A 22332-nucleotide genomic window follows, 5' to 3' on the forward strand; every position below is an offset into this window, starting at 1 on the left:
GTGAGAGAGACACCAAAGGACTGGAGTACTGATGCTGGATTATCAATGCATTTTAAATGATTTATTTTAATAATATTTAAATCATTTACAAATATAATAGTTTATTTAAATGTTAATAATATTTCACAAAATGTTTATTTCTCTTATATTTTGATCAGATTTTACCAAGCAGAAAAGACTTCCCTTTCCTTTTTTGTAAATCACGCATTCTTCAGAAGTGAATTCGGTCAAGCGTGTCTCATCTTCTGACTGGTGGTGTAATCATATGATACTATGGCCACATAATGAACCGAACTTTAGTTTCTAGGGAACTTAGGGTTGACACTTTTCTCCACCTGCAACAACAGTGTGTCATGTGATTCAGCTTGATCTCACTCATGCTCTGATTCTTCTACAGAAACTAGGCTTTTTGTGTTCATGTTCGCTATTCTAAGTCCCATCTTCATTGTCATGTCTGTCTTGCTGGATTGTTTTTGTACATTTGCAAACTCCCAAATGATGTGTGGATGTTCACCCGCTGATGCAAAAATTGTCCAGGATCTGGTGAAAGTCATCACGTGTCAGACGACTCATTCAAACGAGTCTCGAGACGTCAGCTCTCTTTTGAAAACACAACATCATGTGTTTTGAAATACTACTTGTGACATACTGTAATGTTTTTGGTCAGAACAGCTCTGTGGCAATTCGAGCTTTTGTTTTGGGAATCATTTTTACCTTTGGACATGCTCAGCAGTTTGAAGGTCTATTTTTAGATGGAAAACCGGTCAGTTCTAAGAAGATTTTAAGACGCTGTGCACTTAGAAAATGGTGCGTTTTCATTTGAGGCTTTGGAATGAACAGCAGCTCTTTCTGAATGAACTGGGTTTTTTAATTTATTGAAAGATGGCTAGATTTTAATTGGGTTCTATTTTTTTCTTCGTGTGCCTTATTATGGTCTGGTTTTGATGTTCATCATGGGCTCAGTCATGATGTTACCCTCTTTTTTTCACCAACATGAGGTCATTCATATTGATCTATTGCGAGACTGAAACAAAAGGGCTAAATTTTATGACCAGCTTGAAATCTGGGGTCCACTGCTTTCTTCCTAACAGGTTTCCCAAATTATGGGATGCACAATAAAACATCTAGTATTGCCATAACAAACTATGTAGCCATTTTTAATTTTCAAAATGCATCGCTGTTCTCTACTTGAAGTTTGAGCATGCAAAATTCTGTTGGACGTAGGGATGCAACGATTATAGATTTTGATTTTACGATTATAGTCTGAGGAATAGGCATGGGACTATAACTGTTTTCAAGGTACCCCGGTTTGGAAAAGTCAAGGTTTTAAAACCGACAACATTTTCTGTAATACCATGGTTTCCCCTACAATTATTCTTCCATGGCGGGGCGCCACACCAAAATTGATCCCGCCACGACAACAATTACAGCTTTTCACTTTTCAGTTGTGTTTTTTGTTTTTTATTGCGGGTGATAACGCACCAAAACTTATTAAAAGGTAAGTGAATTATAACAGCGCAAACTTTTCTGTAACTTTAGTAGTGCTGTGCGTCATTTGTTTAACCCTTTAAGGTTACATGCTCACTGGCTGACTGACAGGTGCATGATGCGTGAGGCCAGCAAACACGAAGTATATATTTCAGGAGGCATTAAAACCGCTCTTTAGGTCTATTTGAGACATTCATAAATATTCCTAGCATTTCTTATAAATGTTGGAGACATACATGTTACATGTACGTGCACTAAATTGCATTTCAGCAGCGTTTATTTGAGAGCGCATAAGAAGATCTGCGCTTGAGCGGCGTATATTAAAGGGAGTGCAAGAAGTTTTGTGCACGAGCAGAGGAAATTGGCACGCAAGCAAAGAGATTTGCATGCTCATAGGCTATTACATAAATACGATCTTGACTTGTAATAATGCGCACTCGACATTTGTCATTGAAATAACGCCACAGGTAGTTGGTAGATCAGTGTAAAACAGGCCTGCCGCCACAGCTGGAAAAAATCCTAGAGGAAACACTGAATACTATTCCTAAGGTATGTGTTAGATTTTTTTATTTACTTTTTTTTGGTTTGTTTTTTTTAGGACAACAGTATCTCCAGTTAAAAAGATATCCAAAGATGCCGTTTTAAATTGTAAAGAAATCAGTGTTTTTGAAACTAATAAAGAGTGCAGAAGTCAATGATTTATTTTCATTATTTAACCTGATATGTTTACTGCTTCAAAATACTTTAAATCTTTTAAAAAATAAAATATATTGTTTTCGAAGTGGGGAAAATGGTTGTTTTTTACTCTAACATTTAAAAAGAATATATTTTAGTGCAATAATCACAATACCGTGATACCGTGATATTTTTATTCAAAGTTATCATACTATCAGAATCTTACACCGGCCCATGCCTACTGAGGAATAATCACAGTTTCATGGTTAACGCGATTATTATGCATTCATTAATTCAAAAACACTACTAGTTTAGAAAATCATATGAAAAATCCTTTTATTTTAAAGTTTTATTTATTGCTGCTCAGTAACCAATTATAACAGCACAAAAATAATATTAAAAACAAACAATAGTCCATTTCTCTTTTGACTTAAAAATTTGTGAAAAGTTTTTGGCATTTAAACCCAAGTTATAATTTTACACTGAATATAAATGACAAAACAATCAATAAATAAACAAATAGTATTTGTCTAATGTAAGTCTAACCTACATATTAGCTAAGTATTTCTCTTTTAAAGAGAACAAATGTAGTCAAAGGCTGCTGAACCCCTGTCTGAAAGGCACTTTTGGTCAACTATATTGCAATACTGTTTGGGATATTTTTTTTTTGTATTTTCTTTTTGGCGGAAAAATGTCTATATTCCTAACAAAGTATGAAGCTGATCAGTCAGTTCTTGTCACGTGACTGACTTGCAGTGAGGCAGTCTTTTAACTGCGCGAACCTGCTTGCACAAAAGACATGTTATGTGAATAGCCCTTAGTTAATAGCCTCAGCCATAGTTTATCCACTGTGCATGGGTATTAGCCTTTGTGTAAAAGCTTGGAACTTTAAACTAGCGCACAGTTGGCATAACTTTGTGTAGTTGCAGCAGTTTTATTCCATGCAGAAATGTAGTGTTGAGAAGCCTTTATGATTAATTTACTGACAAATTAAAGCACAGTTAATAGTGAAATAAGTTAATCATTGGATTCCTAGTTGTTTCGAAAAGAGGTTGGATAAAAAAAGACAATGTGACGTTGAATCACATTAGTGATTGCACCATATTTACGTTTTTCTACAGAGAAGTTACGTTTTGATCTTCGGATAATCTCAACACACATACGTGATGTGAATTTGCAGATCAGAGTTCACTTGAACTTTGTAATGTAGCCACATCTGTAACTTGTCGCACTAGCTTTTGTTTCTGTTTTAGCACATTTCCTACAATTTGGCTAATCAAATTCAATATAACTCAGACTAAAAAATGTGCAACAATGTGAATGTGTCTGAAAAGCTTAATATTATTATTATTATTTTTCTCTGAGGTTCTATAGGTTCCCCTTTAGGCCTTTGAATGCAATAGCATAAAACCAGCTACTTGAGAGGGAAGGCCCCGTATTGTTAATTCTTGTATAAAGAACCTTAGTGTGTAATACACAAATGCTTTGCGCACACAATAACTTTAGTTTATTGCCAATATTGCATTTTCTATTACATAATATTGCATTTTTCAAATATTGAGCTGTTTTAAGTGCATATTTGTTTATTATTAGTGGTTCACTGCTAATGTATTGCAAAGTCATGTTTACTAGAATAAAATATAAATCTGTCAACTAATATATATTGATAAGAATAAAGCTATTAGGTTTGGTGTACAATTGTCAATGACAATCAAGAAGAGATAAAAAAAAAAAAGACTGACAGTGCTATTCTATATATGCCAGGCCAGTAGGTGGCAGTTAAAAAGCTCCACAAGTCTGTGCACATACGTTCCTGTAGTCAAGCATTGGTTTTGTTTTTTGGTGGTCAAGTATTTGCTGATAGACTCAGCTGAATTCTCATGATGATCACACAGCGTCAATTATTACTGTTTAAATGAATGGTCAAAACGTATACAAGTCTCGCTTTTTTGCTTAAACACCCACTATTAAAATATATATATTGTATCTTCTTTTTTAAAACTAAAAGCAGATAAATAAAGTTTAATAAAGTAAACATTCAAATTGGTATTTTTTTCCATAAATTATTGAAGCAAAATTGGCAAATGCCTGAATAATATATGCATGTTTTGTCTCTTGTTGCCAAAGCTGACACTGTTGATCTGGTTTGGTAAATTCACCAACGGCATTGTCCAGGAGCCGTTAGTGTGATGAAGAAATACAGGCGGAGTGATGTAATTGAGAGTGCCTTAAAGAACTCGGATGACACCTAGTTTCAGTCGTCAGGTGTGGGGATCGTGTGAACCTCGCCTGAGTTGAATCCCTCCTCATGTGATTCATTTCCTAGTTCCCTGTAGAGCTCTAGTGTTTCTCATGTGCTGTGTCATCTGACCCGCCGTGATAGAATCTATTTAGTAAAATCTTCTTTATGTAATTCTTTCCTCTTTGCATAAAGTAGAGAAGTTGCGCATTGTTCACACTGAATTGTCACTAAGAGAAAGTGGCTCCATTCTCTCTTTCCAGCAGTGTAGCAATTTGTATGATGAATGACGCACACTGAAGTCACTTTTTTAAATCATTAAGTCGCTCATGTTAGCATTGAACAGTCGATTCCTTAATTCCTGGATTACTATTAAAATGATTGGATTTTTTTTTCCACGATTATTGTTTGGCGAAACTTGCTAAATCTACCTAAACCCCATTTGTTTGTTCATTGTATAGTTCATAAAAGCCTATTTGTTTCAGGTTTAAATAATATTTTGTGCTTGTAATTTAATTTATTCTTGCCAAAATTACATTTTTTTTACAAACCTCACAACCAAAAATAAATATTGTACATTTGATGTACAGTTGAAGTCAGAATTATTAGCCCCCCTTTGATTTTTTTTTTCTTTTTTTTTTTTTTTTTTAAATATTTGACAAATTGTGTTTAACAGAGCAAGGAAATTTTCACAGTATGTCTTTAAGTTTTTTTTTTCCTGAATGTCTACAGAACAATCCGTCATTAAACAGTAACTTGCCTAATTGCCCTAACCTGCCTAGTTAACCTTATTAACCTAGTTAAGTCTTTAAATGTCACTTTAAGCTGTATAGAAGTGTCTCAAAAATATCTAGTCAAATATTATTTACTGTCATCATGGCAAAGATAAAATAAATCAGTTATTAGAAATGAGTTTTTAAAACTATTATGTTTAGAAATGTTTTTAAAAAAAATCTTCTCCCTGTTAAACACGAATTGGGGAAAAAAACAGGGGCTCTAAAATTCCGGAGGGCTAATATTTCTGACTTTAACTGTATATAAAAGCAGTGTTATTCCTCCAAATATTTATTTATTTTTTACTTTTTTTTAATCTCTGTAACACATATCAAACACACAGGGGTCTTGTATTAGGTTTAAATGTTTACAATTTATATATATATATTTTATTATATTTTTTTTATTTTTGGTTTCTAACATTTTTTTTTCTAGAATGCAGCTTAATGTATAAATTACACAATATGCATATCCAGGGAATTAAGATCATCCCTAAAGGTCTTTGCTTACTGAAGTCCGAAATCTTCGTATGTGTTTTTTTTTTTTTTTTTTTTTCATATTCACATGTGAAAAAATTGTCATGCAAACGCGTTAACTAATCAATTACGAAAAAACACAAAACATTTCAGAGTCGATTCAAGCATTGACAGTTTTTTCTCCTCTCTTGCAAAGCAGAAAAAAGAAAGAGAAATAGGCTTTATATGTTCATTCAATATTGCATAGAGAATAAGGAAAGTTCAGTCAAAGTTCAATGCAAAGTTTATCAGTGAGAATTAGTGGAATTTTGATGCATTGCTTGTGATACTTCACATATATATGTATTTTTACATATCCTGAACAGAGACTGGCTGTATCTATATGTTGAAGCAACAGAACGAAAGTGGACCATGCTTTTTATTATAATTTTTATGGGCAGTACATCAAATGTATGAACACTCACACACCACACACACCACAAAACAAAAGTAAGACAGCAGTGTTTCACTCACAGTTCTTAACTGTCAACAATATTCTGTCTTTATTTTATACACTTTTTGTCAAAGTGATCTGTAGCTAAATTGACGGCATTCGTATTTAGTTTTTCGATTGTACGGTAGCTCTGAACTATCAAAACACCTTTCAAAGCTCTTTTTTTAGATGTGAAAAGTGGAAAAAATCAAATTCGATTTTTATTTTTTTAAATTATTCATTTATTTTTCAAGACAACTTTTTATGACAAATGAAAATTTTGGAGGTCAATACGACTGACACAACAAATATATTTATTTATTAGGTCAAATTAATTTTTTTTATGTGTGAAAATTATTGACAAAATTTTGTATTCAGTGTGCAATAATCTTTACTCAACTTTTACTCAAGATCACTTGAGACTTTTACTCAAGAGCCTTGCCAAAAACGTCAAATTTAGGGACAATAGCAATGTTTTCATCCACCTTGGTGATGGAAACGACAAGATGCGCATACATTTTAAAATACACATTAAGTAGGATTAACTTTTTGATTAATAAAAAATGCACAAACTGCGATAGAAACATTTTTACCGAACAAATTCCAGTATGCGCATTAAAAATGAATGGACAAAAACAGCAGGCTGAGCACATTGTAAAGCATCTAAAATGTTGTTGTCATCGTTCTAAAGCATCTTAACAATTTCAGTATTAGTGTTATTACATTATTAATTACCTCCAGAATTGTCAAGAGCATCACTCTGTGCTCTCACACCTTTAAATGCTACCACCAAACGTTCATTGCGTGTTAGAATTTTCTTCTGAGGTGCAATTAATTTATTAAATAAGAAATTCCGTTGTTACTTTTGATATTTGGTGAGAGTTAAAGTTAATCAGAAAGTGGCTAATTTTTTTTGACTCATTGGATGAAAAATCAGCTTTATTTGCATTTTTTTAATGCAACATTTCTAGTTTTGCGGATAAATTTAATAAGGTTTTTTGCATGTGGAAACATAGTGTTAAGTTAATGTTTTTTTCTCATTCTGTTTTTAATACATTGTCAAAACTAATGACATTCTGTGTTATACATTTTATCACATTTATTTTTTGGTGTTTTCCACGTAACAGGAAATCATCGGGCTCTAGCATAAATAACAGCATATGAAGCATAAATGTTCCTCATACGTTCACCTACATTCACCGTCAGAGCTACGCACAAACAATGCGTGTCCATTCACACGTCTTAAGTTTACTGATACTTAGTGGTATGACATTGACAAACACCATACTTGAATCTATAAGATAAAGTATATCTGATTCATTCTACTTCTAGAAGACATCTGAATGATGATAGTTGTTGCATAAAGTAGCATATATGACCATTCAATTCACCAAGCTTTAGAAATGTGCCTCCCATATATAAATCATAGTTTGTATGAAGACAGAAAATGCATCATAGAAGAGTTTCAGACTCACAGGGATCAATGTACCATGAGTAATCAAAGGAAATTAATTCCCAATGGTTTATTAAAATGCAGTCATTGTTATTTTTAGAAATTTGGCCTTTTTGCTGGATTTTTTTTTTTGGTTATGGGTAGGAGGTGGTGTGTGTTTTGCTGTTCCTCTAATGGCGTGATGCAGTGAGATGAAACCGCGTCGCCCTTCATAGTTAATAGAGCATGAGATAAGCCAACACCTCCAGCAGGAGCGTCTCTCACATCAACTATGCTGAAGAGCTGCTTCCAGAGCTTTCAGAAATCCCCTCACTGACTCATGGGCAGAGCCGAGGAAATGCATTACATATGTGCCAATAGCAGGCCTTGTCTTTTTACTGGCTTATCATTTTGTAGGACATCAAGAAGGACTAGTTCCTTTATTCTTTGTTACTGCTTTAGACATTTTGTGAAGCTCTTTTTTTAAAGTTCAAGTTCCTTGCCTGGTTTAGGCCTGTGGTTTATAAATACATATGAAACTGAAAGCACAAATCTTTGTCTTAAAGGCAGCGTTAAGCCAGTGTTTTTTTGTTTAAAACATACTGAATGACATCGCTTCTTGTCCAGACTTGCGTTTTGCTCTGTTTCAGATTAACTATCTTCATCCGATGATATGTGAACAACATTCATGCTCACTGTGCATGTATATATTTTGTCAGGTTCTGTACTTGTGTAATTGTGAGGTTTGACGAATTAGAGAATGATATGTTATAGTCTAGAAGGCCAGTCAGAGAGCAATGTATAGCTGCACTTTTAAGTCCGTTTTAGTTCATCTATTGAAACATAACACCAGTGTTTCTAAACTAAAATGGGAACTTACAGTAAGTGTTTTAAAAACACTCTGTTTATCCAGGTCGAAAATGTAAGGGTGCTTTCACACCTGTAGATCGATTGTTATGTTCTGAAACAGGGATTAAAATTGTTACATTGTTGCTTTTTTATTTCTTGTTGCGTTTCACAAAGTTTCTAAACGGACCAAAATTGTTAAAACAAGTCACGTGCCAGTAAACTCTCCTCATAGTTGTCAGAGTTTGGTTTATTTCCCAGGATTCCACTAAGCGGTCATAAGTTATTTTAATTTATGACAATGTGAATTACGACTTTATAAGCAAAAAAGTTCGCTTTAATTTTGAATTGTGACACACAGACATCTTCACCAAATCACAGATCAGGCTTCAAAGGTTGTAAAATGTGTATCTGTTCTATATCAGAAGGCATTCGATAGGAATGCCAATTCGATAGGAAATGCAGTTTTACCTGTAGGAATGACATCCTATCCTACTCTTCATTCTCTCTTCTTATAGCTATATAGGCCTATTACTTAATAATAATAATAACAATACAATGTGATATAGCCTGGTTTGTTAGTTCGTTAGATCGTATCGCTTTCTCACTACAACCAAACCGCTTCTGAGTTTGTTTCAGCCCAGCTGAGGCAACCTCATTCAGCCGGTCTTGGACCGATTGTTTTGGTGCGAATCTGAGCGCATTTGTGGTTTGCACAAATTGAGCTAATGGGCAAATGTGCCAGGTTCCTAAATGAACGTCTCGGGTGAAAGGACGCTAAGAGAAGTGTGGACACTAGTAGTAGATGTAACAAAACATATTAGTGATTTGTTTAAAAATACATTTTTGTTCTGCTGGTTAAATTCCTTACATCCCAGTACAACTCATTGTAGGTTTCAATTTATTTATATGATCCTGGAAGTCATATTCAGACCAAAAATTTTGTCTAATCAAAATGTTTGGGTCTGAAGTAACATTTCCGTAGGCTGTCCTACGTGCCTGTGAGCATGTGTATTCACTTATCTCTGTATTCCCTGTTCAGCCAGACAGGATATGTCATTACCACTACTTATTTCATTTTTATGCACTTTGTTCTGTAACATTTTCTCACTGGTTAATGAGAGGTAATCTGACTCTCTTTCATCTTGTCACTTGAGCCTCTGCTCTGCCTGTGTTTTGGGCGAGGTGTGGCTTTGGATGGTGATTTATCAGGCGATGGCAGGATTTTAGCTTTTAAAGCTAGCTTGCTATTGCTAGCCTCTTTGAAATCAACTACCCTACCTTTAATGAGTGATTCACAAATTTCTTCAAAAACATATTATTTCAGGAATTAAACACACTGGGTTCTCTAGTATTTCATGTGTGACCTGATGAAGACCTTATAGGTCAAAACATTGTCCATTAAAATTTTTGAGATTTAAAGTGGTAGTGGCAGTACTGTTTACTTAAGTTTCTATTTTGTTTGGCTTGATCGATCAGTTGCCTTTTCTTAGATGTGTGTGCACTCTTTCCATTCAGAAGGGTTCATCCCTTCAGAGGGATCGGAGCATAGGGATGAGTGCTTCTGAACTCAACACAGTTTGTGACACCAAACTGTTTCACTGCTCTAAAAATCATATTCTGAAGTATCCATCAGGTGTATTTTTCCAAATCCTTCATTCCAAATGGTCTTTTTAAAGTGGCAAGTTTTGAGCACCTCAGTTTGGAATGACACTTCAATATGGCAGCAATGACTCCAAAGTTTTCTTCAGAATGTAATGCATATTTATATAGCGCATTTTACGTGTATAGCCATACACCCAAAGAGTTTCACAATCATGTAGAGGGTCTCTCCACACCACCATCAGTGTGCAGCATCCACTTTTATGATGCGATGGCAGCCACAGGACAATGACGCCATTGCGCTCGCCACACACCAGCTATTGGTGGAGTGGAGAGACCAAGATGGAGCCAATTCGGTGGATGGGGATGATTAGGAAGACATGGTGGGGAAGGGCCGATGGAGGGAATTTGGCCAGAACATTGGGGTAACACCCCTACTTTTTACAAAAAGTGCCAGGGGATTTTTAATGACCACAGAGAGTCAGGACCTCAGTTTAACATCTCATCCGAAAGACGGTGCTTACTGGACAGTGGGACTCGCACAGTTCATAGGTAACACTAACAGCACTTCCAACTCCAACCTAGTCTTCCTAAGTGATCTCCCATCAAGGTGCTGACCAGGCTTCAGTGAGTAACTGGTCCTGGGCTGCAGGGTGATATGGCTTTGGCTGTGAAACTTTCTTCAGAAGGTATTGTATCTAATTTGGAACGATTGTTCCAAGAGCCATAGATCCGTTTATTGCTAGATCGCATATAAACTAGTAGCCAATAAGGAAGCAAAGTAAAACTTTTTGGGTGAACTATCCATTTGACAATTATCAGTTAAATCGATTATCAGTTTCTATAACTGTATATATTTTTTCATAACTGTAGACTAAACTGTCTTGATACAGCTGGGATTTTAGTTTAGTTTCTGTTAATCATTTAGTCTTCTAAAGTATGTAAGTAAAGTATGTAAGTATCTGTATGTAAAATGGCCAATATCTGCAGAATAATCAGCTTGGCCAATATATTTTACTTTGTCATGCTCTAAACAACAGTTTGTGTTTTAGCATCTAGTTTATCGTCTTTGTTTTTTTTCACATCACTGACTCGCATCACATTTTGCATTGGCTTTAGCTTGAGATGTGGTTTGACATTTACAAGAAAGTGCCAGCGGTGATGTTTTGGCAGTCGAGATAGACGAACTTATCAGAAACAAACATGCTCCGACAGCTTTTAATGGCTGCGTCTGCCTTGGAAGCTTCCCGCTAGTTCTGTAAAGAGCTGGCAAGTGTGTCAGGAAAGACTCCAGACCCTTCAGACAGGAGCAGATAGGAAGTGCAGTTCCTGAGAACGAGAGGTTTCCAGAAAACTGCTCAAATTGCCAGAAATTAAACATCTATATACATTCAGGTCCGTCTATATGCATCTATATGCTTAACTTCAACTGAGCACCATGCCATCAAAACAAGACAAATATGAATAGTTCACAGTAAGAATTTGAACTTGAGAAGGTTTGTAAGCGGTACTGTGGAATCTAGGAATGCTTTAATGTGAATTACATCCAAAAATTGTGCCAGAGACATGCTTGTAGGTTGTAACTTTAGACTTCAAGCACTATGATGCTTTATTCTTAATTCAAAGTATGACAAGTGACACTGCAGTAACTTTGGAAACAAAACCAGTCGGATCACTTGCTTTGCTGCGGTACATAGATAAACTATTAGCTGCCAGTCAAACTGCAAACAAACAGTTGATCCCTGTTTGAAATATTACACCGTTTGACAGCATGCATTAGTGTTGCGGCCTTTATTTGGTTATAATTGGTCATCTGCAAATAGAGAAACCAACGTTTGACGCAACAGACCAGCCTGTTTTTTTTTTTTGTAGTTTTTTTTTTTTTTCTAATTGTGTCAAGGCAACTGTATTTTCACACATGCAGGAATTTTTCAGAAAGCAAGCATTTTTTTATAGCTACATTATTTAATAGAGTGCAATTATAAACTTAAACATTAAATTCTTTTTAATCCACGACTGTTTTTGACAAATATATTATTGTCACATCACACATCTGATAATGAATGACTCACTTGATAATGATTGCCTCAATAAGAGTAAATTCACTTGTTAATGTTGCTTTTGGATGACAGAAGTGTCCCCTTTTAAAGACCCCCCGGTAGGGCTGACAATATATAGTTTCAGCATCGATATCGCAATGTGCACATGCACAATATTCACATCGCAAGATCTGCAATGTTGAGTCTGAATTGTAGTTGACCAGAAGCCACAGAATTGTATTTAATTACTGTATTTATATGGAATTTATACAATTTACACAAAAAAAACTTTCTCACTTAGAATTTTTGTCTTGTTTCTAATCCAAATATCTACATTTTAAAGCGGAAATAAGAATTTTTTACTTATCCCAGTGGCAGATCATTTTGCTTGTTTTAAGGAAAAACTCTTTTTATTTTGACTTATTTTTTATTGAAGTTAAAAACAAAATATTTTTAATCGATCTAAGAATTTGTAGATATTTGAAAAATACGGAAAAAAAATTTCATTGTGGTTATTAAATGTATTAACTGAATACTGTTAAACTCCGTGGAAAACTGTCAAATTTAGCTATTCAAACTATCTTGTAAAATTGTATGTGTACCGTAATAATTTGCTGCAGAATATTTTAAATATGGCAGTATCAAATTTTAGCAGTTCATTCCGCTGTGGTGACCCCTGATTAATAAAAGGGACTAAGCCGAAAAAAAAAAAAAATCAATGAATGAATATTAATTTTTTTTTCAATATTGTGCAGCCATACTTCCCGGCATCCCATAAAAATCACCTCTGAAATTCACATTCCCATGCAAAGAAAGGAACATAAACATCCTCTTCATGCAGATTATGTCCAGTTCTTTATATGTAGTGCACAATGTAATTTTAAAAAGCTGACATTCATGATTTTCTCTTTTCAGCCGTCTGCATCTCAACAAGAAGACCCCAGACAAGGTGCCATACAGCAAACTAGCTGGTGTTTCGCTGCTGAAGCCACTCAAGGGTGTGGACCCCAATCTAATAAACAATCTCGAGACATTTTTTGAACTGGACTATCCCAAGGTACCGTCCTATAAGCTGTTTGATGTAGCTTGAGCTGCTGCTGACAGCCAAGTTTTTTTTATACGTGTTTGAAACTTCCAGAATTAACTCATTCTGACCTGCACTATATAACCTGCTAATACTTTGTGAGATGTTGTTTCTGTCAGTTTTTAGGCTAAATGTTAAGGTCTGGGATTCCAAAGCATCCAGAATTAATTTCAGTGTTTCTTCTCCCATTATATTTGGCACTCTTGAAAGTCAAGCTTTACTTTTTTTTCTTTATATAGCAACAGATCTCAACAGAAGTTATTTAATGTTCCTTTGCTACAGTACAGGTCTATACTTTTCTTTGTTAAACAAAATAACAATATGTTAGATTATTTACATGACGGCGTAGCATAATTGTCTCTACATTGACATTTGTCTTCTTTTTGTATATCACTCTTTGGATATATGGAATATAGGCCTTTTACAATAATCTATATCGACTTATTGCACAACACATGGCCATGACATCAGTCATTTTTGGTGATGCAATATAAATCATCCATACAATTAAAAAAAACAATATAATCAACTTTTAGCTGATTGCACAACCTCTTTATCTCTACTGGAGGTGTTAGTATAGTTAAAAACAAACACTATAATATATTTATATCTGGAATCTGTTACTAGTTCCATTTACTTTGCATGTTTTTGTTAACATTGATCATTATTATTTATTTGCTTAGGACAGAGATGCCCAAAGTAGGGCCCGCGGGCCAAAGTTGTCCCATTGTAACCTTTGATTTGGCCCACCATCCCATCTAAGAATGGATGGAGACGATTGGGGCGAATGCCTTTAACATGGAGATAGTCGTTTCAATTAAATGTTGTAAATAAACTGATATACTTTGGATAGAGATAGAGAACAATGCAGAAGACATTGTTAAGGCAAAAACAGGTGTAACTCAATTCCGTTATAAATGAGATTGTTTTTGTATTTACTGTAATAAGTTCATTATAAAATGTTAAAGAATTATGCCGTATTAGTTAATATAATGCAATGTTTTCTATTTATTTTTAATATTATTGAATAAATTTGTAATATATATATATATGGCAACTACATTTACCTTTGGCCCACTAGCCTCAATCAAGGTTGCTTTTTGGCCGTTCATAAGAAAATGTTAGGGCACCGCTGATTTAGGATATACATTTTCCCATTCTGATTCCAATGCCCAATTAATAAATAGTTTAAATTACTATAATTAAATTAAATATTCTTTAGAATAAAATATGATGTGTTCTTTGGAAGAGTGTACTTGCATTATGATGCTATTATATTGTCATTATTGCATAATGAGTGGCATAAAATGATCTTTAAATGACAATAATATCGTTTATCGCAATATATTTTGGTGTATCATACGACAAAAATAGATATTGTAACAGGCCTAATGGAATATATACTCCCACTAGCAGTGAGAGAAATATGATGCATCAACCAGATAGAAATCGAAAAATAATGTCAATGAATCACACTTATAGCCACAGTGCTGCTCTTAGAATAAAGTGTGACACTATAATCGCAACATGTATTCAGCCAGGGCCTGTTTGAACTAACAGCTATGTGCCTTGTGTTGACCGCAAGACTTTTAACAGGTACCACAAATACATATATACATATCTATCATCGAAAGTGCTCTTTATCTCACACATACTCTAATTAGCATCATTTACATCAATGTGTGTTTAAGTAGCCACACTATTGATTTTCAACCATTTGTTTCATTTGAATTCAAACTAAATATAACAGAAAAAGTGTGCTTTGATTTCAAAATACCAATTTTAATTGCCCATCTACTCCCATGTAAACCTAGGACAAACACTGCATTTTAAAACAATGATAACATTTAAGGTCGGAACTCTGGAACATAAGGGTAACTTTGCACTTTTAAATCTTAAATATTGTGGTTAAGTAGAACTTGTTTTAGCTATGTGATGCTGTTTATACTCGGGATTTAAAAATAACTCGCACCAAGCGCTAAATGCAGGTAAATCTGAAGAACTGGTGAGTATTCTAGCAATGTCAGTCACCAGTTGTAAAGGTAAATTCTTGAATTATTATGCAATGTAGGGCGAGGCAGGGCCGCAGTAGGTAGTGCTGTCGCCTTACAGGAAGAAGGTCGCTGGTTCGAACCTTGGCTCAGTTGGCGTTTCTGTGTGGAGTTTGCATGTTCTCCCTGCCTTCGCGTGGCTTTCCTCCGGGTGCTCCGGTTTCCCCCACAGTCCAAAGACATGCGGTACAGGACAGGTGAATTGGGTAGTCTAAATTGTCCGTAGTGTATGAGTGTGTGTGGATGTTTCCCAAAAATGGGTTGCAGCTGGAAGGGCATCCGCTGCGTAAAAACTTGCTGGATAAGTTGGTGGTTCATTCCGCTGTGGCGACCCCAGATTAATAAAAGGACTAAGCCGACAAGAAAATGAAATGATAATGCAATGTAGTGAGAATTACAGTCAGTTTTTTTTTTTATTTTTTATTTTTTTTTATAGAGACTTCTTCTGTTTTTGTATATGGTGGGATCATGTGCCCTGCTGTCAATTTAGGTTTCATTGTGCATATGTATGGCACTTTGATAAAACACAAGTGTATGAAGTTGTCCGTATCTGGCCATTTCAAAGGACATTATTTCGTGGGATAGCGAGAACAGATGTTAATAGCAAAGTACATCATCGACTTGCGGTTTTCATGCTTCAGGATGAGGTTTTTAAACAGTGGATCCACATCCGCCTAGAGTTCACGAGCATCACACAGTGTATGATGAACTGATGACTGCAACAAGAGAAATCGGCTTCTCAAACTGTGCGAGTGTATTGCAGTGTATTGCTGCCAAATGCACATTGTTTTGAGTTAAAATGCCTCTATTGGTGTTTATTCTTGTAAATACTGTTTGGCCTAAAGTGAAAGTTAACAGTTTGAGAGGGATTCTCTATTTATGTCCTCAAAGTGAGAGCAGCATAACTCCCTTGCTTTTTAGGAGAGTGTTTAATAGAGAAATAGCATCCCCAGATACACACAATAGTAAAATAAGATTTTAAAAAGCAGAGACGGCAACTGGCGCAGAAGGAATTTCTATCATCAGTTCCAATAAATAAATAATAAATGACTGTTTGGCTTGCAGTCAATAACATTAATAGTTTTTTTTTTCTTGAATGGTCTTGTAAATCTTATTAGTGACTGCAACATCCATATCACCCTGCAGCCCAAGACTGGTGGTTACTCACTAAAGACAAAAAGGACTGGTCAGTACCTGGATGGGAGACCACCAGGGAAAACTAGATTGCTGTTGAAGGTGGTGTTAATGAGACCAGCAGGGGACGCTCAACCTGCGGCCTATGTGGGTCCTAATGCCCCAGTATAGTGAAGGGGACGCTATACTGTCAGTGAGTGCTGTTTTTTCGGATGAGATGTTAAACCAAGGTCCTGACTCTCTCTGGTCATTAAAAATCCAAAAAATCAGTTGCCTGATCAGATTTCAGAGGTGCTGGATCTGACATGTATGCCCATACATGTTAAATGCGCTAGATAAACACACATTACGTTACATTACAAAGTAGTAAAAACTGCCTGTTTTGCAAAAAGAGAGAGCTGGTAAACAAATAATTTAGTTGAAAAATCTTTTTACGTCACTGGCATATATGGCAGAACCTTAGTTTTTGGACCTGTTTAAACTATTCATACCCTTTCTGTATGAATACGCATTAGCTTTTGCACACATCCTGTTAAAACCACCTACAGTCAGTAATGTCCGTTTTGTCAGATTTTGGGGCATCATGACTTCTACAATGGCTTCCCATCTCTCTAATTCATCCAACACATCCTGTGTTTTATTTAGTTCAGTTCCAACACATTTGATTCATTTCCTTGAATTTAGATTATCCATTTAAATGAATTAATTCAAGTCTTGGAAAGCTAATAAAAATGGTTTGATGAAAATCAGGGTAACCCTTTTGGCATTAGAATTGCCTTAATTCTTCACAGTGCTAGAAATATTGCTTAGAGATTTGTTACACAGTTGCTGGAGATATGACATCTTTACATCCATGATGTGAATCTCCAGTTCCAGCACTTCCTAAAGGCGCTCTGTTAGATTGATATCTGGTATCTGTGGAGGTCATTTGAGTTTAGAGGCTCACTCTCATAATCAAGAAACCAGCTTGAGATGATCTGAGCATTGTGACATGCCACATTATCTTACTATAAGTAGCGTCACAAGATCGGGTTCACTGTGGTCATAAAGGGATTGTCATAGTCACTCACATTTGACTGTGGTCAACAAATCATACTCAAATGGCCCAAAGTGTGCCAATAAAATCTTTTTGTTCCTCATTACACCACCAGTTGCCTGAATTGTTGGAGAAAGACGTGATGGATTCATGTTTTCATGTTATTAGGACCATATTCTGGCCTGACCATCCTCATGTCCCAGCAGAATTCAAGATTCTTCAGACCAGATGACCTTTCACCAGTCTTCTAATGTCCAGTTTTGTTGAGCCTTTGTGAATTGTTTGCTCTTATCAGCTGACAAGAGTGGTTTTCTTCTGCTGAAGATCATCAAAATTTGATGTGTTGTGTTCAGAAATGCTCTTCTGCAGATCTCGGTTGTACTGAATGATTATTTAATGCAAGTTTCAGCATGTGCACAGTGTTAATATTGTGAAAAATATTTGAGAAATACAGCACAGCGTCAAAGAGAACAAAATCATCGCTTCCTGATCAACTGGCACCAACTATCAAAAAGAAAAAATAGATTTGCTGTGTTAGGAGAAGCCGATGTGGGCTTTTTTTTCCTTATTGAATAAATTACTTGCATCTCAGAAGACGAAACTTAATGAAAGTGCAGTGGCTTTTAAAAGGTCATGAAATCCCCCTCTTTCAGTTTAAGTCTACCTCAGAATTAAAAAAAAAAAAACATCATAATGGGCATGGAACGCAGCGAGCAGAGGGAGGAGTGGGCGTGGCCTACAGAGCAGGGGAAAAAGGGAGAGCGAACAACTGTTGTCAGGTGGCTCACAAAATAATACCCAAACTGTGAAGAAACCCATGATTTTGGAGTTTACAAAGTTAAAATGCAAAGAAATAAACAGTAAGTTAATGCCCTGCTGCATTTGTTATTCGTAACTTCATATTAACATAACCACAATTTGTTATATCATTCTAAAAATAATCATGTAAACACTATAAATGAGGAGGACTTATCACCTCCTTAATCCCGGGGTCTGAATGCAGACACAGTGGATAGCAGTGCAGCAGGTCTCTTTCCCCGTCTATTCCAACCATTAACCCTGCCGGTAATCTGAAGGATTTTAAACATGGACGAACACAGCACAGCACCACATAGGCAATGTGTCTGAATGATAACAAACTCCACTGATAAAAGACAAAGTTTGCCATTCTCCAATTCTCGTACAGCTCTCTCGACAAAAATGCTTGCTGCAAATCAACAGCTTTGCTGTATCAGCCCTGAGAGCATCGCGGGCAAACACATGCAACAAACCCTGTGACAACATTACGACCCTTCATTAATGGCTAAATACTGCTTTCTGTATGCAGACACAATCTCACAGCTTGGCAGGTCTGCCTTGCCTATGGAGAGCATCTGCTCTCATGAATAATTAAGAAGCAGGGTCTTCTTATAGGATAGGAGAACTCCGTTATGAATAATCATAATCGTATCATCATTCCACTAGGAAATTCCTGATACATCACCGATTTTGTTCCCACGCCATAAATTATTAAAAAAAAAAAGATGAAATTAGCTGACAAAAAAAATTATCCAGTTTTTCTTGCAATTAAAGCTAACAGGTGCTAATATTGTCTTAAATGATGCTCAACACACACAAATTTGTTAAACTTTCAACAGTACTCAAGGGTGTCTTAAATCTTTAAAGGTGCAAGACCGCTTTTTGGGAGCACAGATTCTCAAGGCAGAGTCTTTGGCCATGCTGTTTTAGAACAATCTAAACATTTCAGATGTTTGTTTTTTGCTTTAAATCTGCATTTTTAAAGTTAACGCACAATTTAGTGCGTCTATTAACCATTTTCCATGCAACAATCTAAATTGTGCATAAATATAGGTGGATAGAAACATCTGTATACTGTTGTCTGTCTATCAGCTTGAACCCAGTCAGTCTCTTCTCTGATTTCTGGCATCAAAAAGTAATCCCTAGAGATGCCTGTGAAAATTCCAGTAGATTGGCAGCGTTTCTGAAATAGTACCAACAGCCATGTCAAATTCAAATTCATTTAAATCAAATTTCTCTATTCTGATGCTCAGTTTTAAACTTCCGTTTCATCTCGACTACATCTGAATGCCTAAATATTTAGATTTACTGGCTATTTAGATATTTAGGTTAATGAGCTACATGCTGGTTGAGTGCAAGATACCATTTTATAGTTGCTATTCATCACTTTGTCCTACATTTGTGATATTCAAAAGGACATCAATGTGGGGAAATGATGTGGGTAAATTCACTATTGCAACAGAGTGTGTGTTCTTGCTAAGTGCTAAATGTGTGACTTCCTGTAGAGACTGTGGTGTTGTGGAACTCTCATTACGTTTATGAAAGGAACAATGTTGTTATCCCACCAAGTGTTGGTGGATCATTGCCTGCTCTTGGAGATGCTATAATGGTTGTAATGGCACTCTTGCTGTTTTCAGCCTTGCTGCAGATTGTGTGTCATGTGCAGGGTGGTCTTCTCAACTCACACTTGCACTTTGTGTTGTTTGTGCCTTCAATCTTTGGCAATTGCTGCAAGCCACCTACTTTGTAAGCTAAAGATAATATGAACATAAAACAAAGCTCGAAACGTATTTCCCAGAAGTAATGCTGCTTTGTTTTTATGCAAATAAAGTTTATGTTTTGGTGTGCAGGACATTCCTGTCTTGCATTCCTTAGGCACTGGAGAATACGTTGTCTCATCAGGAATTTGAATAGGTGTTCACATTTTCCAGGCAAATTTATGCATACGAAGCCCATCCCAACTAGGGATTCAAGCTCTGAACATTTTCAAACGTAAAACTATATCCTAATGTCTCTGAAAAAATACATGTTCTGCTCACATTGTACTGCAAAACTATGCAAATCATATTTACATGAAGAAACAAAAGCCTGCCTTTTAGCATTTTGGTGTATCTTCTAAAAGTTTTTGTTCACCAGATATGACACCGATGTGTTTCACCCTTCAGGATTTTCTAAAGATGGCAACTGTGCATCTATAATGCAGTGGTTACCGTAGACGTGATGGAAACACGCAGGGTGCGTCCCCTGATAATACATACTAATCTTTGTTGCTGAGCACCAACACCATCTAATTACAGTGTTTCTATTTTGCATCCTGACTTGAACACAAAGCTTTGGATAAATCACTGATGCTTTTCTAATGAGGTGCTTTCGCAGGTGGAGCGGCTTCGCCAAATAACTGATTTCCCATTGGATGATTGTGCTCTGTTGTGAGCCATCTGTCAGAGCTTCTAAATTAAAAATGAAATGGATCTGTTGTATGACATGCAATATAATGACTTGCGCAGACCAGAGACTCCAGTTCCTGCAGTCTCATTTGATGAGAGAAGGGCTTAATATTGTTGTATTTAAAAAAAAAAGCAAGTAATATCATTAGAGCTGCAATGCATTCAATTTATGAATCTAAATCTAGTCAGAAGGCAGTCCTTTATTGCACATAACTGCTTTGGTGTTTTCTCATTCATTTTGTAAATGGAAGGCGAGATGAGACTCTAAGATGAAAAACATCTTTAACATTCATACAAGTATAAAAAAAATTAAATGCAAAGCAAATTAAGTAATTTAATCAGTACAAAGTTTTCTGTTGTGGTTCATCTTAACATATTTTCTTATTAGATTGAATTGCAGTTAAAATCTTGGACAGTCCTTTTGAAAATGCAAAGCAGGGTAAATTGTAGAGCTGTTTTCAATGAAGACATACAATTTTAGCTTGTTTTAGGTCATTTTTTTATTTTTTAAATGAGTAAATATAGATCTGAACAATTTTGGCTGATACTGATATCTCTCTGGAAGCTGCTAAATGATATATTTATATGTTGATGTACACAAATCTTGATATGAATTTTTTTAAAACCCATAACAAAAAAAAACACAAGGCAAACCAATCAAGAACACACTTTATTTTCATGGTCTGTTTGTTGAATTTAAGTTACATTGCAACTAATTCTCATTAGATTTTAAGTAGACTGTTAGATTGGGGTTAGGATTAGTGTAAATTGGCAAAGTTTCTTATAGTCAGTTAAATGTCTGTTAAAAGAGCATTATCAACAGATATTAAGCAGGTAGTCTACTAAAACTCAAATGGACCATTAAAATAAAGTGTTACCGAAATTAATTTTAATACTGCAAAAAACAAGGAAACTGCAAAGAAACACGTAGACCAGGTGGCTGCTAACCCTGTTTTTGGAGATCTACATTCCTGCAGAGTTCAGCTCCAACCTTGATCAAACACAACTAAACCAACTAAGTAGGATCTGAAGGAGCACTTAGTACTTAAAGGCAGGTTTGTTTGATCAAGGTTGCATCTGAACTCTGTAGGAAGGTGGATTTTCAAGAACAGGGCTGGGCACCCCTGGTCTTAAACTTTCTTTGTGCAAAATCATTTACAAATTGCAATTCTTAAGCTAAAACAAAATAAAAGAGTGTGTATCTGCTGTGTGTCGTGTCATGTGGAAGGCACCAATGAAAATGGCTTTAATAGATCCGATTGATCATTTTCATATTGGGCAGATGACAATAAAGTTAAATTAATGTTTATTATCTTATCGTGAAGGTGTCGCAGTGGCGCAGTAGGTAGTGCTGTTGCCTCACAGCAAGAATGTTGCTGGTTCGAGCCCCGGCTGGATCGGTTAGCGTTTCTGTGTGGAGTTTGCATGTTATCCCTGCGTTCGTGTGGGTTTTTCTCCGGGTGCTCCGGTTTCCCCCAAAGTCCAAAGACATGCAGTACAGGTGAATTGGGTAGGCTAAAGTGTTCGTAGAGTATGAGTGTTAATAAGTGTCTGTGGATGTTTCCCAGAATTTGGTTGTGGCTGAAAGGGCATCCGCTGCGTAAAAAACATTCAGGGTAAGTTGGCGGTTCATTCAGCTGTGGGGACCCCAGATTAACAAAGGGACTAAACTGAAAATAAAATAAATGAATAAATCTTATAGTGAAATGGCAGATGATTTATTGAACCACTACCTTTAA

The 22332-nt window shown here is 35.8% G+C and overlaps 1 protein-coding gene across 2 annotated transcripts in view; it reads left to right on the forward strand.

Moving 5' to 3' along the window:
* ugcg (UDP-glucose ceramide glucosyltransferase) overlaps nucleotides 1-22332 on the forward strand; it is a 58482-nt gene that overhangs the window by 1726 nt on the left and 34424 nt on the right. Inside the window, exon 2 of one of the 2 annotated variants that reach the window (XM_073913984.1) lies at nucleotides 12959-13151. Coding sequence is in view for 1 of the 2 variants with exons in the window: in NM_001024207.2 (NP_001019378.1) it covers nucleotides 12959-13100 (142 nt within the window). In the remaining variant the exon portion in view is untranslated. 2 annotated transcript variants of the gene reach the window in all.

Source organism: Danio rerio, chromosome 10, assembly GCF_049306965.1.
Source record: "Danio rerio strain Tuebingen ecotype United States chromosome 10, GRCz12tu, whole genome shotgun sequence".
NCBI classification, from domain to species: domain Eukaryota; kingdom Metazoa; phylum Chordata; class Actinopteri; order Cypriniformes; family Danionidae; genus Danio; species Danio rerio.